The sequence below is a fragment of the Papilio polytes genome, unplaced genomic scaffold, assembly GCF_000836215.1.
Source record: "Papilio polytes unplaced genomic scaffold, Ppol_1.0 DF823923.1, whole genome shotgun sequence".
In the NCBI taxonomy this organism is placed as follows: domain Eukaryota; kingdom Metazoa; phylum Arthropoda; class Insecta; order Lepidoptera; family Papilionidae; genus Papilio; species Papilio polytes.
In genome coordinates, this window is record NW_013525281.1 from 6,466,830 (window position 1) to 6,484,512 (window position 17,683).

A 17,683-nucleotide genomic window follows, 5' to 3' on the forward strand; every position below is an offset into this window, starting at 1 on the left:
CGATATTTCCATCATTTTACACGTTTGATTGTTATCAGTCAATTTACAATTGGTGGGACAGACCCTAAGCGTCTAAATTTAGATATTTTAGGGCCTGTCCCGCCACTGGCTGATAGAGGCTCAGATAGCTTAAAAATGACGTCATTGTCAGATAAAGGAACAAAATCCGATGTTTCGATCGATTTACACGTTCGATTGTTATTAGATAATTTACAATTGGTGGGACAGGCCCTATACGTCCAAATTTAGACATTTTAGTGCCCAAATTTCTCTGTACTCAACTAAATTACCAGCGTGGTCCGAATTTTTCATAAATGGCGACCATAATTTTTTGTGATACATTCAAGTCTGTACTTGATGCTCAGAAAATATTAATTATTAATTAGTTGTAAGATTGTAAAACATGTATAAAGACATGTTTCGTCACTGTAAACGCAAGTTTGTAAATTACTTTGGTAATTTTAGTCCAGAAGCGATAAAAAATTGTGACCATGCTTTCTGTAATTTATAAATCTAGATATATTTAATAAAAGCTATAACTAATTTGTTTTTTTATTACATTAAATGTGGGTTTTTGCTGCCTAATACAGGTGTCCGGGAAAGACGTATACAGTGGACTACCACAGATTCTTTAGTCGAAAATATGACGACGAAATTGACGACTTCCGCAGTCGAGCTCGTAGTTTAATTAGAAAATACCGTTTTGTGCCAAAATCGTTCACCAAATTAAAATTTAAACAGACCAAAAATCTTTTTAATTAATCTATCTGACAATAAAACTTGACAGTGATTGTACAGGGGGTTACAAACATATGATTAAACTTGTTTAAATGTTTATGATTTTGAGTCCCCCTGATAATTTGTTCCACAAAAAGGTATAACAATGGAAAGCTATGGTTTCAAATATAAATTTAAAATAGTAAGCAAACTTTAGAGTCCTCTAGCGTCCAAACGAAAAAACTTCAGATAGAGGTAAGTTGAGTCAAATCGTAATATTTTCGACCAGAGTCTATTGCACGCGTTTTTATAACCTGACAGAATCAAAATGAAACACAATATTAAATAAAATTTTATTTTAACCAATTAAATGTAAATAAAATCTATAAAAATACAAAATGTAGACATTTAAAAAATATAGTAAAAATAAATTCTCATAAATACATTGGTTTTCACTATAAATATATTTAAAAAAATATCTCATTTCTCACTCCTAAAATAGGAACCTATAGTAAATTATACAATTTTATTTATTAGTTCAACACATTTATACTTTTAAAAGGACACTTAAATATTTACATTAATTGTAAGTTAATTGTAAGCAGTCATATTTTTGAGCGATACGGCAACAGCCGCCATTGCGATTGAATGATCTCTTTGTTGCTTTCGATTTCTCGCAGTTTTGTTTCATCTGTGGAATTAAATTAACGGCATTTTATTGAACACCTTAAGTAGAAGAGTGAGGTTATGTGAGCTGATGATTGAATGAATGATTGAACCTTATGGATTTACGTCATTGCTGACTACTATATGACCGATAATTGAACGAGCCGATTTTGAAGAATAAGGTGTTATTAGATTTGTCTTCTTTTACATTCTCTCCTCTCAGATCGGTACAAAATATCTTTTTTTCATATCTAGACCCCTTTTTTCGATATTTTCGAATATACTAGACTCCTAGCTGTTTGCTCACGACTTCGTCCGCGTGTAATTAAAAAATATAGTCCATGCTACTCACTGATAACGTAGCTTTTTAATAGTGTAAGATTTTTTGAAATCGGCCAAGTAGTTTTTGAGTTATTTCAATACATACAATTTTTTCTTCTTTATAATATAATTATGATTAAATTTATATAGTCAGTCGGTTTTATTGTGTTCTTAAAATGAAGGAATTTTGAAATTCAATGATTTTTGCTAGTCTAAATGCTGACCTTTGTCGACCATGAAGTTCCTGAGCAGTGTGAGGAAGACGCGCGCGGGCACGGCCATGTTGACGTAGGGGTAGCACGCCCCCGTCTGCGTCTTCGCGTTGCTCACGATCACCCCCAGCACCTCCGCACTCCCCGCATCGCCTCCCAGACGGAATATAGGCCCCCCACTATAACGCAATAGTTCACATTATAAATATCTTATGGATAACATCTCTTGGATAACATCATTATTGACAAATTACGTATATCATGCATACCATAGCATACCAAGGTCTTTCTTATGGAATACTATACATATTATTGCTCGCGACTTCGACCTCGTGGAATTAAAAATAGTGAGTAGCTTATATGTTCTTCCAGACTATCATCTATATCTAAGCCAAATTTCATTGAAATCCGTTCACCCGTTTAGGGTACAAACTTGTTAGAGTTTAGACGAATATTTTAACAAAAATTTCGCATTTCTTATAAGAAGTAAGAGTGTAAATTGTGTTGTAAAATAAAACGCGCATTGAATAATTTTCAAGTGTAGTGTGTAGTGTGTAATGTGTAATGTGTAATGTGTAATATGTGGTGTGTAATGTGTAGTGTGTAATGTGTAATGTGTAATATGTGGTGTGTAATGTGTAGTGTGTAATGTGTAATGTGTAGTGTGTAATGTGTAATATGTGGTGTGTAATGTGTAGTGTGTAATGTGTAATATGTGGTGTGTAATGTGTAGTGTCTAATGTGTAATGTGTAATATGTGGTGTGTAATGTGTAATGTCTAATGTGTAATATGTGGTGTGTAATGTGTAGTGTGTAATATGTGGTGTGTAATGTGTAGTGTCTAATGTGTAATGTGTGATATGTGGTGTGTAATGTGTAGTGTGTAATGTGTAATATGTGGTGTGTAATGTGTAGTGTGTAATGTGTAATATGTGGTGTGTAATGTGTAGTGTGTTATGTGTAATGTGTAATATGTGGTGTGTAATGTGTAGTGTGAAATTGTAATATGTGGTGTGTAATGTGTAGTGTCTAATGTGTAATATGTGGTGTGTAATGTGTAGTGTCTAATGTGTAATGTGTAATATGTGGTGTGTAATGTGTAATGTGTAATATGTGGTGTGTAATGTGTAGTGTGTAATGTGTAATATGTGGTGTGTAATGTGTAGTATGTAATGTGTAATATGTGGTGTGTAATGTGTAGTGTGTAATGTGTAATGTGTAGTGTGTAATGTGTAATGTGTATTACGTAGTGTGTAATGTGAAGTGCAGTGCAGCGCACCTGAAGCCGGACTGCACGCAGCAGGAGGTCTGCAGCATGGAGGGCGCGGCGTTGTTGACGTGTCCGCGGGTGACTGTGGGGCGCAGCGCCGCCAGCTTGTCCTCGCTGAAGTACGGGTAGCCCGCCGCCACCACCGCCTCGCCTGCACCAAGTACCGTAGCAGTTAAACTCCCTTTCCACTAAGCGACTATAGAACTAAAGACGTTTAAGAAATGCCGGTAATATCTTAATGTTAAATTTGATACGTCGAGACGTTTCTGTGGTAGTGCTGGTGAGATTTGAAAAATGTCAAGTGAAGTGTCAACTATGCTCAGAACCGAATATTTTGCGCCAAGCATTCGCATTTGCAGATGTCTATGGTCCATTTCGCTATTTCGGCGAATTTAGATGGCCGCTCTTTGTCACTAAATGAGATCTGTGTAATCCTTAAGGGATTGTAGATTAGTGCAGTTAAGAGGTTTTATTTAAATGTGAATCAAGTTGGAAGCAGTCGAGGAGTGCGAACCCTTGCGCGGCGGGCGCTGCGCGAAGGCGGCGGGCAGCAGCTGCGGCCAGCGCTGCGGGTTGGAGTAGAGCAGCGCCAGGTCGTAGGCCTTGTCGTCCGCCGTCTTGTAGCGCACGATGGCGGTCTCGCGCGCGCCCAGCCCGTACAGCGACACTTTGTATATCGTGTGCTGCGAATCGTACGTGTAGGGTCGGCCCGGTAAAATAAACACTATATTTAGAAAATACAGTTTTTCACAAATTTTTCGTTTTTTTTACATAGACTAGCTTTTGTCTACGACTCCGTCTGCGTGAAATTTAAAAAAACTAAAAGTGTGGCATATGTATTCTTCCAGGCTACCCTCTACATATATAACAAATTTCATCGAATTTCGTTTAGCCGTTTAAGCTACAAACTGTAATAAACATCCATCCATCTAAACTTTCGCACTTATAATATTAGTAAGAAGTAAGATTTAGCTTAATGTCAATTAGTTGGGAAAAAAAAGTCCAAATGTTTGTATTGATACGTCGCTCGCTTTCTCGCATCTGTTTTTCATATTTTTTTTGTAACAATTGTGATTTAAAAATCCAATCACTATTATCCTCTAATATCATATTACAATAAAAACCAAAATAAAATTAAGAAATATAGTGCGTGTATCGTTACGTTTTTGACGACGTGTGCGCAGGTGACGACGTACCCGCCGCCGAGGTACACGCCCGCGCCCCACGCCGCGCCGCACCGCACCAGCACCGTCGTGCGGTCGATGCGCTCTGACACAACACCGTCGTCATCACCACATAAACATCACCACCATCATCATCAGCCTTTATGCTCACTGTTGGTTACGATATAGCAACTAGCAACATTCATTTAATTCATCATCATCATCACCAGCTCACTATACCCCCCCCACCGAGGGACTCGGAGCCTATAAGGGGAAACTAGGCCATAGTGAACCACGCTGGCCAAGTGCGGGTTGGTTGATTCACACGTATCTTTGAATTTCTTCGCCGATATGTGCAGATTGCATCACGATGTTTTCTTTCACGGTAAGATTTTACTTAATTTGTTCGAAGGAAATGATTTACTCATCACTTGGTTTCATACCCAACGTATCGTGGTGAACGGTTAAAATTAAGAATACGTGTATTCGAGTAAGATAAAGCCAATGGTCGATAAATTGAAAGGCAAGATAAAAAAGTATTCATATTAAATTTGTAAGGTATAAAGGTAGACCGAAGAAAGTATAGATGAATTGTGTTGAAAGAGGACATGCTTAAGAAAGGAATAAATTCGGATATGGTTGATAGAGATGTATGAGCAGCATATACTGTGCTAATCCTTCCTGAAGACAAGGGCAAGTTGATACCCAGCGTATCGCGTAGTGTCTGAAAGGATCTAGGGGAAGTGCTGCAAGTGCATACATACAATGCGTGTCGCTGAAGTGTCCTACCGGAGGGCGGGGCACGTGCTCTAGTTGCGTACATACCCAGAATGTCGCTGAAGTGTCCCGAGGGAGGGCGGGGCACGTGCTGGGGGTGTTGGGGGGGCACGCGCAGCTTGGCGGCGAGCACGGCGCGCAGCGGCGCCGCCAGCGTCAGCCCCACCCACTCGCCGCGCCACCACGACACGCTGCACACCACCGCGCCCACCAGCTCGCTACTGGGTACACACCAACAATCATAATTCAGCTAACTGCCATACAAAATCATATATTGGTCACAAGCATTGTCTCTAGTGTAGCTTTGATATCGTCCTAATCTTGTAATACTAATATTATAAATGGGAAGGTTTAGATGGATGGATATTTGTTAGAGTTTATAGCCTAAACGGTTAAATGGATTTCGATGTAATTTGGTATAGTTGTAGACGATAGTCTGGAAGAACTCATAGGCTACTCACGTTTTATTTTTATTTCATTCCACGCAGATTGAGTTGCGGTTTTATAAAGGCAAAAGTTTAGACGGATATTAGACAGACGGAGATAACAGATATTTGTTAGAGTTTGTAGCTTAAACGGCCGATAGTATCTCGCTGCAATATGGTATATACATATAGAGCATTGTCTGAGAAAACACATAGGTTACTTGTGTATTTTTAAGCCATGCAGACAGAGTCGCGGGTGGGCAAATTGACTAACAACGTAACTTTAAAACGTAACTTTAACACTACAAAATCCATCCGCAAACAAGATGAATTTGGCAACAAATTAAATCCATCTAACTGCTACCTTTTTCGCGCTGTCCACTTGTTTTCGAGGTTTATCTTTCACCTGCCTTTTCGATCCAGCTCGACATATTTAGGTAAAATTTAAAGGTTAACTTGAACATACGTGGGACCTTCATTGAAGACAGGCCCGCCTTCAGAGCCAAGCGCAGTGGCAGCGTCAGTGAGCAGCAGAGAAGGTCGCCGCCCCACCACGCCGCACACCGAGCCCCGCGTCACTGCATTCAGGAACACCTGCATACAAATATTGTTATCTCACTTTAACAAATCAGATGTTCAAATAGCATGAAAGAGATGACTATATTATTGTGTGTTTCCTCGCGTGTATACCTCGCATCCGAATGGTGTGGACTGGACTTCAATGAGAGCGCCGCGCTCCGGCGGCGGCCGAACCATGTCCAGTAGCTCTGACAATGGACGCAGAGTCTTTAACACTGGAACAACAGATATAAGTTGATTAATCCGACCTTTTTTATAGAAGGGATAAACGAGCAGCGGGTACCCTACATTAAGTGACCAAAAAATGAACATTCACAACAACAGAAGCACTGGGGTGGGAAATCTAGAAGAACCTCTAGAAAAAATCTTACAACTTTATGGTCAAACGTTATATTTACTTAACGATAAAATAAAACAAGCTGAATTATTTGAAAAAAAAAAACACATGACGTTTTATAATGTCAAATTAGACTTCGCAAAATGTCTTGCGGCTGCGAAGATAAACCATGGCGTAATTATTATAGATATTACGATACGCCCGATGGCTGTGATTTGGCAAAGAAGGTAAATTAGAAATTATAAGAATAATTACTAAAATAACCCATATTATGTACTATGACGTCATAGCTGGGATAACTTGAAAAGTCACTACGTAGTGAAAGTATTTAAGGGTTTGCCGATGTCTTCCCCTCCAACTTACACTGAGCAAATTCCGCGCTCCTCTACTCAGTACCATCAGTTGACAAGTGACGTCATAAGGCGATCAGCAAAGCACACGAGTTATGTTTTTGATTAAAATCGTATTATGCATTTCTTATCACGTTAACTTTGTGACAAACACATTCGTCTCAATTTTCTTTATAAGGGGTACCAAGTATTCATTGCATAATTTTATATCTAATATTATAATAAGGAAAGATTTGTATTTTTGTATGTATTGGATTCAAGTAAAAACCACTGGTCGGATTTTAAAAATTCTCTTGCCATGAGAAGGCTTTACTTTGTTACTAGATTTTTTGTGCGCGAACTAAGTCGCGAGATAGAGTTAGTCACAGATAAAATTTTACTATACCAGTTGATCTTGTAAACATTTTAGATACTAGTAACCAGCCGCTATGGGACGATAGCCGGTATGATTTTCGCAACGTACGACGTGCTGCTATTTTCGCATGCAATAGGAATAGTTCCAGTGTTAAAAAGGTATTCTTTAAACATCTCAATATTGTAAAGCCTTGATGGTGCTATAGACTGAAAATACAGCGCACTTCGACTTTGCCCTGACTTTAATTACGTCTAACAAGTGAGTACTTGCTTAGTGTAATCTTAGGATTCAAATAGTCCTTTTGAACGAATTTAACGAGTACCTACATGCCAGCCAGAGCTCAATTTTTAGTATTCATGTGTGAAGTCTACCAACCCGCAGCGGGCCAGCGTGGTTGACTATGGCCTAGTCACCCTAACTTAGGGTAGGCTCCGAGTCCTTCAGTGGGGTCGTATAGTGAACTAGGGATGATGTAATACGATTCTATTAACTCCAAAGATAATTCTTAAGTCATTTTTTTCTATAAAATTCCGCTTAAGATTTGGATGCTTAGGGCCTGTCCCACGAAATTGTAAATTGTCTGATAACAATCCAACGTGTAACATATATGATGGAAATATCTATCTGAGCCTCTATCAGCCAGTGGTGGGACAGGCCCTTTGTGTATTTTTCTGACATTAAATGCGGTTAACATAACGACTGATAGTCTGTTGAATTAGATATGCCATGCACGTGGTGCCACTGGCGCTGATGGGTGCCACCTTTACCGTGGTATCCCACGCCGCGTTACAAGCAAGGCAGAGAGACGACCAGTACAACTACTTCCTTGGTATGTTCTAGAAGCTACTAGTAAAAAAATTCCGTATTAAAGTAGTTGAATTGAAATGTTATAATTGTCTCACGAAGAAGTGTTAGAGAGTACTTTTGACTAAACTATGGCACTGTTGTGCGATTGTACCTAGTTTGTTTCGCAGCCAATTCAACTGTTTAGTTGCATAACATAGGAATCAAAGGGGTACTGAGGGTCTATCCCACCACTGGCAGATAGAAATTAGCTTAAAAATGACATCACTGTCAGATAAGGTAACAAAATCCAATGTTTCCATCACATGTTTTATACGTTGGATTTTTATCAAACAATTTACATTTTAGTGGGACAGGCCCTAGTGTAGTGCGATAGTTCAGTTTCAGGTGTGCGCAGTTATGCGTACTTTACCTGACTTCTAAACAAGTGTGTTTTATTAATTCCTAGGGGGTTTTGCATGCGGACCCATCTTAGCATCGTATCTTCGGTCCAAGCATGCTATCCTGCTCGGCGGCCTAGCGCTCGGGACTGCTGGTATGATAAAGAAGGTTGCGGTCACAAATGGCTATACTATCTTCCCAACCATACAGTCCCACTTTGGTTCCATCACCGCTTGGAGACATAATTACACCCTGACCAATGATCCTCTTGATGGTAAGGAAAACCTGCGTCGTGGTATCTCGAGATATTCTTTTCCCGTTTTCGGTCTAATTTTTTTACGTATATGCACTTTTTTTCCAGAACTTCGTCATTCTTGCGGAACGAAGCAGAAAAAATGTAATTAAATAAATGATAACTAAAGATTGATCATGTTCTTTTGTTTCCCTTAAGAGCGTTCGCACATCTTTGACTAAAATATCTCAAAAGAGCTTATATGGAGGTGCGCAAACTACTAGTTATGCAACAAAACAGTTGAATTGGCTGCGAAACAATCGACAATCGCACAACTATTGTGCGACAGTTTAGGCAAAGGTGTTAGCCCGCTATTGTGAGTGGATATTTTAGAAAAGGATCTAAATGTTTCAGATGTTAGTTTCTGTTTAATCCTGATGCTTCTACAATCCTAGTAATAAATTTCTTCAACTAGGGTCAAACAAAACTAGCCACGTACTAAACCAGCAGTCTACTGACCTCGGTTGTCGCTCTCCAAGTCGATGAGTACGAAGACTGAGAGCAGAGCTTTGCCGAGCGGCGTCTGGCGCTCGAGGTCGCCATCGCGGTGGCCCACTGTCCAGCTGTACAGCACGTCGTCAACACACCGGTCCAGCACCGGGCATTGCCATACGTGACAGATCCTGACAGAACATTAATGACTCATTAATAGATTTAACTAATACTACGGTATTATCCTCTACATCCCTTCCTTCTGATATCGACTTCTTTTTCGGAATTAATGGTAAAAGATAACTGCAATTGGTATTGCAGACATACAAAGAACTACACAATAAAGTTTAAAAACATGAGTTTTTATATACATAGGTCATATTTTACTAGCATCTGTTTTATCGCTACTTCTGCCCTGGGCGAGATTCCAACTGTATGGTATGCTACGGTTAACATGCTTGTAATAGACTAATTCGCTGGCCTGTGACGCCCTTATCGATCCAGCGCCCTGGGCGGTAGCTCAACCACGCCCTATCCTAATGTACTGATAAATACAATATAAACATACCTGCCAGTAAGAACACTAATCTGATAGCAGCTTTGCTCAAAATCAATATCACTATCTAAATTCCTCTCCCTACTTAATCTCTCCACTCCTTCGTAAACGTTAGGCACTTTAGACTGTTTCTTTTCGCAAGTCACATATATTTCTGGTAGTTTATCATAAAACTCTTCGTTTAAAATTGGTTTTCCTTTGGCATTTTTTATGATATTGGCTTCTTTAAGAGGTGAGAGTATGGACCCGTGAGTTAGCACCCAGCGTTTTGAGAATTTGATTCCAGAGGCCGCTACTGTCAGAATGTTAGCCAGTTCACCGTCTTCGGAGTAATTGTATGAGACCATCACACCTTCTACCGACATTTTCGAAACTGGAACAGATAATAAAGATATTTTAAATAATAATATCGTTCGTGGTCTATGAGTTCATATTAAATTATCTGAATGTATCAAGATTTGTTAACGGATTTCAGTTTGTTGTAAAATAAGAAAGCAATTATTCAACGTAAAGGCTGTTAATAGATTTTTTTTAAATATTTATTAATAGAATGCACAAAGCTACCAACAGATGGCGCTTTGTAAAACGCTACCTATTTAGACAAATCTAATTGTAAAGAATATTAAAATATAAAAAAAACCTGTACTTTTGGTTTTATATTATTAATATGAAAGTTTGGAGTTTGGAAGAACGAAGTCGCGGGCAAAAGCTTGTCATTATAAAGCCACTTATGTTTGAGATTGGTAATCGCATACGCAACATTTTTTGCACAATTGTGCCAAATAAGGAAGTCAATCTTTAGTGTTGCTATCAAAGACGTTTCCTGATAAACCAAGAGGAAACATTAGTTACTATATTAATAGGAGTACCCAATTACATTTGTATTCATACATATCGCGTACTCTCTTTTGTCGAAGAGAGTGAAAGAAATGACAAATATTAACAAACTGCAGTAGAGAAGTGAAAGCCAACCAAAGCAAAGAAGCCAGGTTTCCATGGTAACGGTAATTGTAAGGCAATGGCAAAATCTTTCGTTATTATTTGAATTTAGCAATGACAGTTTTAATTTTTTTATAAAATTCTGTGAATGAAGCCACATGAGAACAGCTAGTATATTCTAAAAACAAATATGAACATTTGAATAGAATATTTCTATTACCAACATTATAATCCCAACTAAGACGTCTAATCTCAATGTGTTCATACAACGATGAGTACGAATATTTCGCTATTTTCAATTTTCATTGCGTGTTTTGTTAAGAATTCCCTGATACATGTCTCACAAATACCGCAATGTACACTGTGCGTTACTTTTAGAACGCTTTTCGAATTTATCATAGAAAAGATGGCGCGAAATGGATTACAAAATTGCGGCAATAAACACACCCTTTCATATGAAAGTAATGAAGCATATTCAGCGGGTGGTCGATGCCTGCAATTTGGTCTAGTATAAAAAGAGAAAGATATTCCGAATCAACAGAACTCTTCCAGTGACTCAGTTCACAGCACCACTTACCTTCACCACACACATCACTTCAAACAAGGTATGTTATTTTATTTTAACAAAATAACAAGAAATCAAATTAATAATTTCAAACATTTAAAATGTATCGAACTGATTTTTAATTTCAAACTCAATTTCTAAGTTTCCGTAGTGTAGCGGTTATCACGTGTGCTTCACACGCACAAGGCCCCCGGTTCGATCCCGGGCGGAAACAGGGTACTTTTTTTAATTTTTATTTCGTTACAAAATTATATTTACCCATAAAAAAGGTTACATTTAGCTTCGTTAAAAAGTTATTACGTAAAATTTCATAAATAAAAAAATACTCATCACAAAATAATTGAAAAAAATTCACCTTCCTTCGAGCCGGATTTGAACCAGCGACCTATGGATGTCTTTGATTAACCACTACAGTCCACCGCTCTACCAACTGAGCTATCGAAGGTTGATTGTTAGTCTCGAAATTGTTACTTAGTAGATTTTACGCGATTTAATTATTTAATCAAATCAATATACATAAAATTCAATATTATATTCAACAATGACGATTTTTAAACCTAAATAACTAAATAATTAAGAGTTACTTAGCAATTCAGATAATTAACTCATGTAAATCACATTGTCTGAAGTTTAAATGATTTGCGAAAGTTGACAACTTTATCACAAACAAATGAATATTAACCTAGGTCAATTACCCATTTCATCGTCGTGTTTATATTTTTAATCATTATTCGGAACCATAACGAAATATTATCAAGAGACGAACGAACTCTATTAAATTTTATGAATAGCAACACAGATAAAGTGCTAATTTTTAGTAACTATGATAGATGCTATTTTGTATTACCATATCTAAGTATTTATTTTACTGACGCAAATAATTAAGTTACCTAACGATTAGCTTAGTGTAGATTTATCTTAACAAATATATGTACAATCGAGTATAATTAAATTTTCAACGTAATTTACATATCGACTGATAATTGGCACGAGCTCGTGTGATTGTTATATTTTTGTAATTACAATGTTAACAAAGATCTAGGTCATATAGATATGAACTGGTTTCAGTTTAAATGAGAATTAATTAAACCACTAATACTAGTAATGGTTAGTAAATAAAATGCACTGTTCTAGTTAATACTATCTGATAGTAAAGGTTAGGATCGTTATCTCTTTAATTATTTCTTTTGTAAAGAATCCTGCTAATTTTATTACGTGGCCAGTTATTGTAAGTTACATTATTCCAATTTTAAAATTAAAAAGTATTTGAAAATCGATCTTAATTTAAAATATAGAAACAAAAAACGATCGTGATTATATGAATGCGTTCATTTAATTGGGCTGTGCCAATAACCGCGAAAATGTATGTGGACAGTGCGGTTATCGATTGTGTATTGTTTTGATGAATCATTACACGTTTATTGCTCGGAATTTGCCATTCGAGCAGTAAGTTTATAGTAAATAAGTTATTGATACCAGTATCTTAATACAACTTGTGGCCGGTACGGTTCAGATCTGGTCAATTACATTTATTTTGTACTTAATTTTATTTAAATCATGATAGCAACTCTGTATTTAAATACGATTGCCTAATTTTAACTGGTAGACGACCAAAAACGCCCCATTTAGAAAAACACAAATTTTCGTAAAATACGATACTTTTCTATTTTCAAAAGAGTAGATTAAGGCAGATATGCACTTCAGTAACAATTTCGAAACGATAGGGGATCATCTACTCTATGACACGCTGTATCGCGATTGGCGGGAAACGATGGTGTGACAGCCGCGCCCCGGCCATTTAACCGTTATAATTATAGGTTACAAATATTAGCGGCTTTCTATTCACATTTCTTAAACATAATTACTTACAAGTTATGAAAATCTTATAACCTCCTCGTTGTTGGTTATATTCGTGTGAAATAAATGTTTTTTGCTCTTTTTACTTTCTATAATTACAACATGAATAACTTTGTTAATCGTTTTCTTAAAATACTCTTATGTCATTGAACGTATATTAAAAGATATAAACAGAAACGAACCATGCATATTTATTTGCAGCCAATTCGATGACCTCAATGCTTATTGCGGTAAATCCTTGGTCAAATTCGGGCGTCCAATCAAACCATATATCAGAACACAAATAAATGATGGTTGCAAACACATTTGCGGTACCAACCAGTTCTCATCTGGTTATTTTCAGTTCGAAATTACACTGAAATTCAATATGAAGTTACATGAGTCTTCATAAAGATTCTGTTTCGGTCTATATGGTCTATATCTTGTTTTAATTTGTGTGCATTTAAGTTGAAAATAACAGTAGCGTTCGTTCCCAACTGTTCCTGTGTGAAACGGAAACGGTCCGTTTTGAAGCTTCGGAGATGTTCAACCGATCCAATTGAACAAACGAGCGTGAGTAATCCGGGATCCGGTCCCGTGACTTCATAATTCCCTTTGCTGCGGGCTTTTGTTTCGCCCGTACCAATCGATGGCTGTTACGGCATAAGCGTCATAACTTTCACTTAAATTGGCGGGAAAACTTTTAGATATTTGACGTAAAAATACGTATATTGTCGATTTGAATTTATTCCCGAAGCCCTGATAACCTCCAAAATGTCTCTCGCACGTTTATCGCTCCGTAAGGAGACAAGCGTAACGATAAGCCCACGACAATACAATAATGGACGCTCCTTTGCCTAATGGGTCGCATCCTGCACGGTCGAAGCGCAGTCCAGTAAATGCTACGAGCTCGTTTCTGGCGCTCCTCTATACCCACGTACGACTATAATTTCCAGAAAACGGTATATCCAGTTAGGTCCGCGCTTCCGCTGCCGCATCCACGATCACGTAACGTTATTGTCTACATCCTAACGTGGGTTTTGTTTCACGAGGCGGTGAGGCACCCGTTAGCTAACACTGTCGCTTGACACACGAACGATGCGACCGCGTTAACGAACGATCATGACAAACGACCATCTATTGCCGTTGTTTAACTGTTAAATTGTGTATCGGATGCAGTGCAGAGGATTTAAAGTGAAAAAAATCGTATAGAAATAAGAGAGGATTGTCGTTTTGCCGTGCCTTGCAACGGACATGCCTAAGTTTCGACGTCTGGCGAGTGTGAAGAAAAAGAAAACCCTTTCGCCGGCTGCGACTGCGACTTCGAGTCAGTCGCACAGTTACATTTACTTGATGCGATAACGTTTTAGGTGAGTGCGTTTTAGAAGCCATTAGTGCAAAGTGGGGTGTCGTATTACACCTTAATTAACATTCAGGTTAGTTGATGTGTGTTAATATGTTGTTTGAAATCTTACAAGTTCGCTTACATTACGAATAACACTGATGGGGCGTCGGTCAAGGTAAGTATTAAAATGTAAACGTTGAATGGAAGTGAAAACTATTGCCTTTCATTTCGTATCGTACTTTCTGTTTTAAAATGTTACATTACGGATTTTTGTTAAAAAAAAACGAATACGGTTAAAAATAAACAATAAATAAGGATAAATAGTATTGTGGCATAATGTATGTAATCCAAGCAGTGACCCTGATTATCGATAACATGTTAAGAACTGGTCATAACTGGCGTAAGTACAATTATAGTAGAATTTAAAACAAGACCGCTATATTTCTAAACAATCAAAGGTCAAAACCGACGTGAAATTTCTAGAAGTGATAAATACCAATTTTATCATTGAAATTTAAAACTAAAAACAATTTGCAACTAATAATCACATACTATACATACCTAATCGCGTTTTGTTTGCTTCTCATAGGTTAGAATACGAAAACTATCACTTCACATTTATGTTTGTGTACATTCTTTGCAAATTCAAGTACATCACTGATCTTGTGCATTCAGTAACCGGTTTATATAAAGTAATGTTTTTATTTACGACTTGATGATTAATAAAATCCTATTTTGTCTTTAATAAGTTATATCAGCTGATAACTTTGTAACAATAATAACTTTGCTTTGATCTACACCTATCGGGTGATTTTGGAATCAAGTCAAAAGTCAATGTCGAAGTAGTACGCACATGTAAATATAGATGGCGCTTATATTAAAAAATCAAAGAGTTTGTAGAAAATTGTAACTGAAAGAAGTTTTCTCTATATGACATTTTACTGTAAAAATGTATAAGGTAAAAACCTTTTTTTGTATTTCATATTGTTGTTATTTAAATATAAATACATGTTCCTATAATACACTGGCAATAGTAAAAATAAATTCAGTCAAAAGAAGAAAATTTTGTTTATAAATGGATAAATTTAATAAATTAAAGTTCGAACGGGATTACCTCAAAAATTACAAGACGGATTTTCATGAGGGTTTTGCAAATACAAACATTTATTTTTTTTGATTCATAAGAACAATTCATAAAGATTTGACTAAGGACGTAGCTGGTAAATTGTGGAGGAAATAAAACGTACACATGTTTGTTTGGATACTCGAATAAACAAGGTTTATAATATTTGTTGTAAACTAGCTTTGGCCCGTGACTCCGTCGGCTGGGGACGCACGTGGACAAGCTCTGAAAGCAATGAAGCTATCAAAGTTGATTGTTCAAAAATATTTTTTCCGAATACTGTTATGACTTTATGTAAAAATTTCTACGTAATAAAATCCAATCAATTTTATGAAAGAATTATTAATTGATGAAGCCTTATAAAGAATCACTAATGGACTTATATAAAATTTCAGCGTGAATGATTGTCCGAATTTTAACGAATTGCCTTTTCGCGGTAAGATGTAAGAGTTAATTGGTTAATTTTAACTTTGTACCAATTCAGTTCGACACATTTCGTTACACTGGTTTAATTAAAAAAAATAATACTTTCTTTTTAAAGACACTTATGCCTTAATAAATCTGAAAAATTAGAATGAATTTTTATTGACACATTTCGTTATTTTTTGGCTACGCAGCATTTTTTGAGTTGTTCTTTAAGATTAAAAAAAAGAGTCGAGACTCCAAGGTTATTCTTGAATTTAAAATGATGACTCAAATGGTATTAAATTTGACTTAGTAAAAACTCAAACTTAGATTCATTCTGAAAGTTTTCTTACTCCCTTAAATGTGATTCAATGTTTTAAAAATTAGTAAACCTTGAAAGTGCATTCACATGAATGAATCATGTAAGTAATTTGCGGTAGGAACAAAACAGTAGTTAGATCCGTTTCCATATTTCACAAGCGTCAATACAAAAACCAATAAATTAACATGTCCCTATTTTCCTCCATACTGCGGATCACATCAAAGGGTTTTTCAAGTATTTTTCAATGAAATGACGCGATAGTTCAATGAAACGACATGACTGCTATTCCTTTTGACTATAAAGTAACGGACTAGGCAAATAAATTCTGTAACTTAGTAGAACGCTCTTTTACCTTTGAAGTAAATATGACAACCACACATGTGCGTGTGTGGTTGTATTCTTACTAAAAAAATCATCCTCATAAATCGAGCACATAAGCTCTTAAATCTAGAATTGTTAGTCATATTTTTATGATGGTAATACGTGCGTTTGACATGTCCAGTCTCTTAAAAGCCAAAGGCTATTCCGGTTAATCCTAATGCAAATATAATCTGTCACAGTAACGCGCCATAGACAAGATAATTGACAATGACTCTAGAATAAATTAATAGTTCCATGACGGAAAAAACTAAACAGTTTCTTAGTAAAGCTGTGATTAATTATGTTGCAATCAAAAAAGTATACACAAAAAATAGTCGATCGATTTCTACCGGTGAGTAATTTTCCCGAAGAATTCCTTTTCAAAACTCGGAACTTTTGTCTAGGAGAGGTCTTTATACTCAAAACCTTCCTTGTTCATGATTCATAATATTTAGGGAATCTCATACAACTGTATTGTATTTCCTTAGCAACTTCCTTCACTGTTTTTTAATGTCATAAAAAGGATTCGTCACTGTCGCGCCATTTTCACAGACGTTATTGCTCTGAAATTCAACATCCGGTCACGAGGATCTATAAAAACGCAAATAGTTCTAACAATTTTTGAGAAAAACCTTTTAGTACTCAAATCATTCACTAACACGTTTACTGCGGCAAGTAGAATCATAATTCTTCATCTGGTGCGGCGACAGGCCGAAATGTGGCCCCAATGACATTCCCTAAGACTAGGATGGAATAAATTGCTATTCATAATTATGGAAACATGGTGTTATACATTTTATGTAATGTAATGAATACATCTAAAATAATAATTTCGCACTAGCGAAAGGGACATTAGTTTTCGTTGTCCAGCTTAAGCACTGTTAAAATTAGACTTGTGTAGCGGAATTTAGGTTTTCAACGAATCCCCAATTCTCACAGGCGATTTTACAATTCGACGTTGATATATTTTTAATGTTCAACGCTTAGCGTTAATGTAACCCTTGTTTCTACGTTCAACGCTCAAAATACAACACTGCGCGATGAAAACGTCGCGTTTTTTAAACGCTCCCGTATATGATACTTTTTAACGCTCGTTGTTTAAACGCCAATGTGAATATGGGGTAAGGAAAAAGGTTTTAAAGCAATATATG

The 17,683-nt window shown here is 36.7% G+C and overlaps 3 protein-coding genes and 2 non-coding genes across 6 annotated transcripts in view; 3 read left to right on the forward strand and 2 right to left on the reverse strand.

Moving 5' to 3' along the window:
- Window positions 1-1,223: 1,223 nt before the first annotated feature.
- On the reverse strand, window positions 1,224-15,081 carry LOC106102421 (peroxisomal leader peptide-processing protease-like). 2 transcript variants are annotated; one of them, XM_013281893.1, is made up of 11 exons: window positions 14,884-15,081; window positions 9,650-10,010; window positions 9,109-9,272; window positions 6,242-6,345; window positions 6,018-6,145; window positions 5,175-5,344; window positions 4,349-4,455; window positions 3,701-3,869; window positions 3,196-3,337; window positions 1,929-2,095; window positions 1,224-1,408 (listed from the first exon to the last, which is right to left on the reverse strand). In XM_013281893.1, exons 2-11 carry the CDS (start codon window positions 10,000-10,002, stop codon window positions 1,323-1,325), a joined length of 1,590 nt encoding a protein of 529 aa, XP_013137347.1. In that variant the 5' UTR covers window positions 10,003-10,010; window positions 14,884-15,081; the 3' UTR covers window positions 1,224-1,322. The 2 variants fall into 2 exon arrangements, with proteins under 2 accessions (XP_013137347.1, XP_013137346.1); XM_013281892.1 differs by having other exon boundaries at window positions 1,225-1,408; window positions 5,175-5,347.
- Window positions 6,559-8,784, forward strand: LOC106102422 (NADH dehydrogenase [ubiquinone] 1 alpha subcomplex subunit 11-like). The gene is made up of 5 exons (XM_013281894.1): window positions 6,559-6,694; window positions 7,227-7,330; window positions 7,892-8,001; window positions 8,425-8,631; window positions 8,719-8,784. The coding sequence occupies exons 1-5, from the start codon at window positions 6,611-6,613 to the stop codon at window positions 8,760-8,762; spliced, it is 549 nt and encodes a 182-aa protein (XP_013137348.1). The 5' UTR covers window positions 6,559-6,610; the 3' UTR covers window positions 8,763-8,784.
- On the forward strand, window positions 11,283-11,355 carry Trnav-cac. The gene has a single exon. It is a non-coding gene; the product is annotated as a tRNA-Val (tRNA).
- On the reverse strand, window positions 11,499-11,586 carry Trnay-gua. Its single transcript is given in 2 exon segments — window positions 11,499-11,534; window positions 11,550-11,586. It is a non-coding gene; the product is annotated as a tRNA-Tyr (tRNA).
- LOC106102423 (ion transport peptide-like) overlaps window positions 14,033-17,683 on the forward strand; it is a 49,171-nt gene continuing 45,520 nt past the window's right edge. Inside the window, exon 1 of the mRNA XM_013281896.1 lies at window positions 14,033-14,347. The gene's annotated coding sequence lies outside the window, so the exon portion shown is untranslated. The remainder of the gene's footprint in view (window positions 14,348-17,683) is intronic.

Bases quoted from the DNA above. Each gene is read 5' to 3' on its own strand.
- LOC106102422 (XM_013281894.1), top strand. From the start codon at position 6,611: ATGTCTTGCGGCTGCGAAGATAAACCATGGCGTAATTATTATAGATAT. The intron at 6,695-7,226 runs GTAAATTAGAAA...TAAACATTTTAG, and splicing joins GCTGTGATTTGGCAAAGAAG to ATACTAGTAACCAGCCGCTA. The intron at 7,331-7,891 runs GTATTCTTTAAA...CTGTTGAATTAG, and splicing joins ATAGTTCCAGTGTTAAAAAG to ATATGCCATGCACGTGGTGC.
- LOC106102421 (XM_013281892.1), bottom strand. From the start codon at position 10,002: ATGTCGGTAGAAGGTGTGATGGTCTCATACAATTACTCCGAAGACGGT. The intron at 6,346-9,108 runs GTCAGTAGACTG...CTGTTGTTCCAG, and splicing joins CTTGGAGAGCGACAACCGAG to TGTTAAAGACTCTGCGTCCA. The intron at 4,456-5,174 runs GTATGTACGCAA...GTGTTGTGTCAG, and splicing joins ACACTTCAGCGACATTCTGG to AGCGCATCGACCGCACGACG.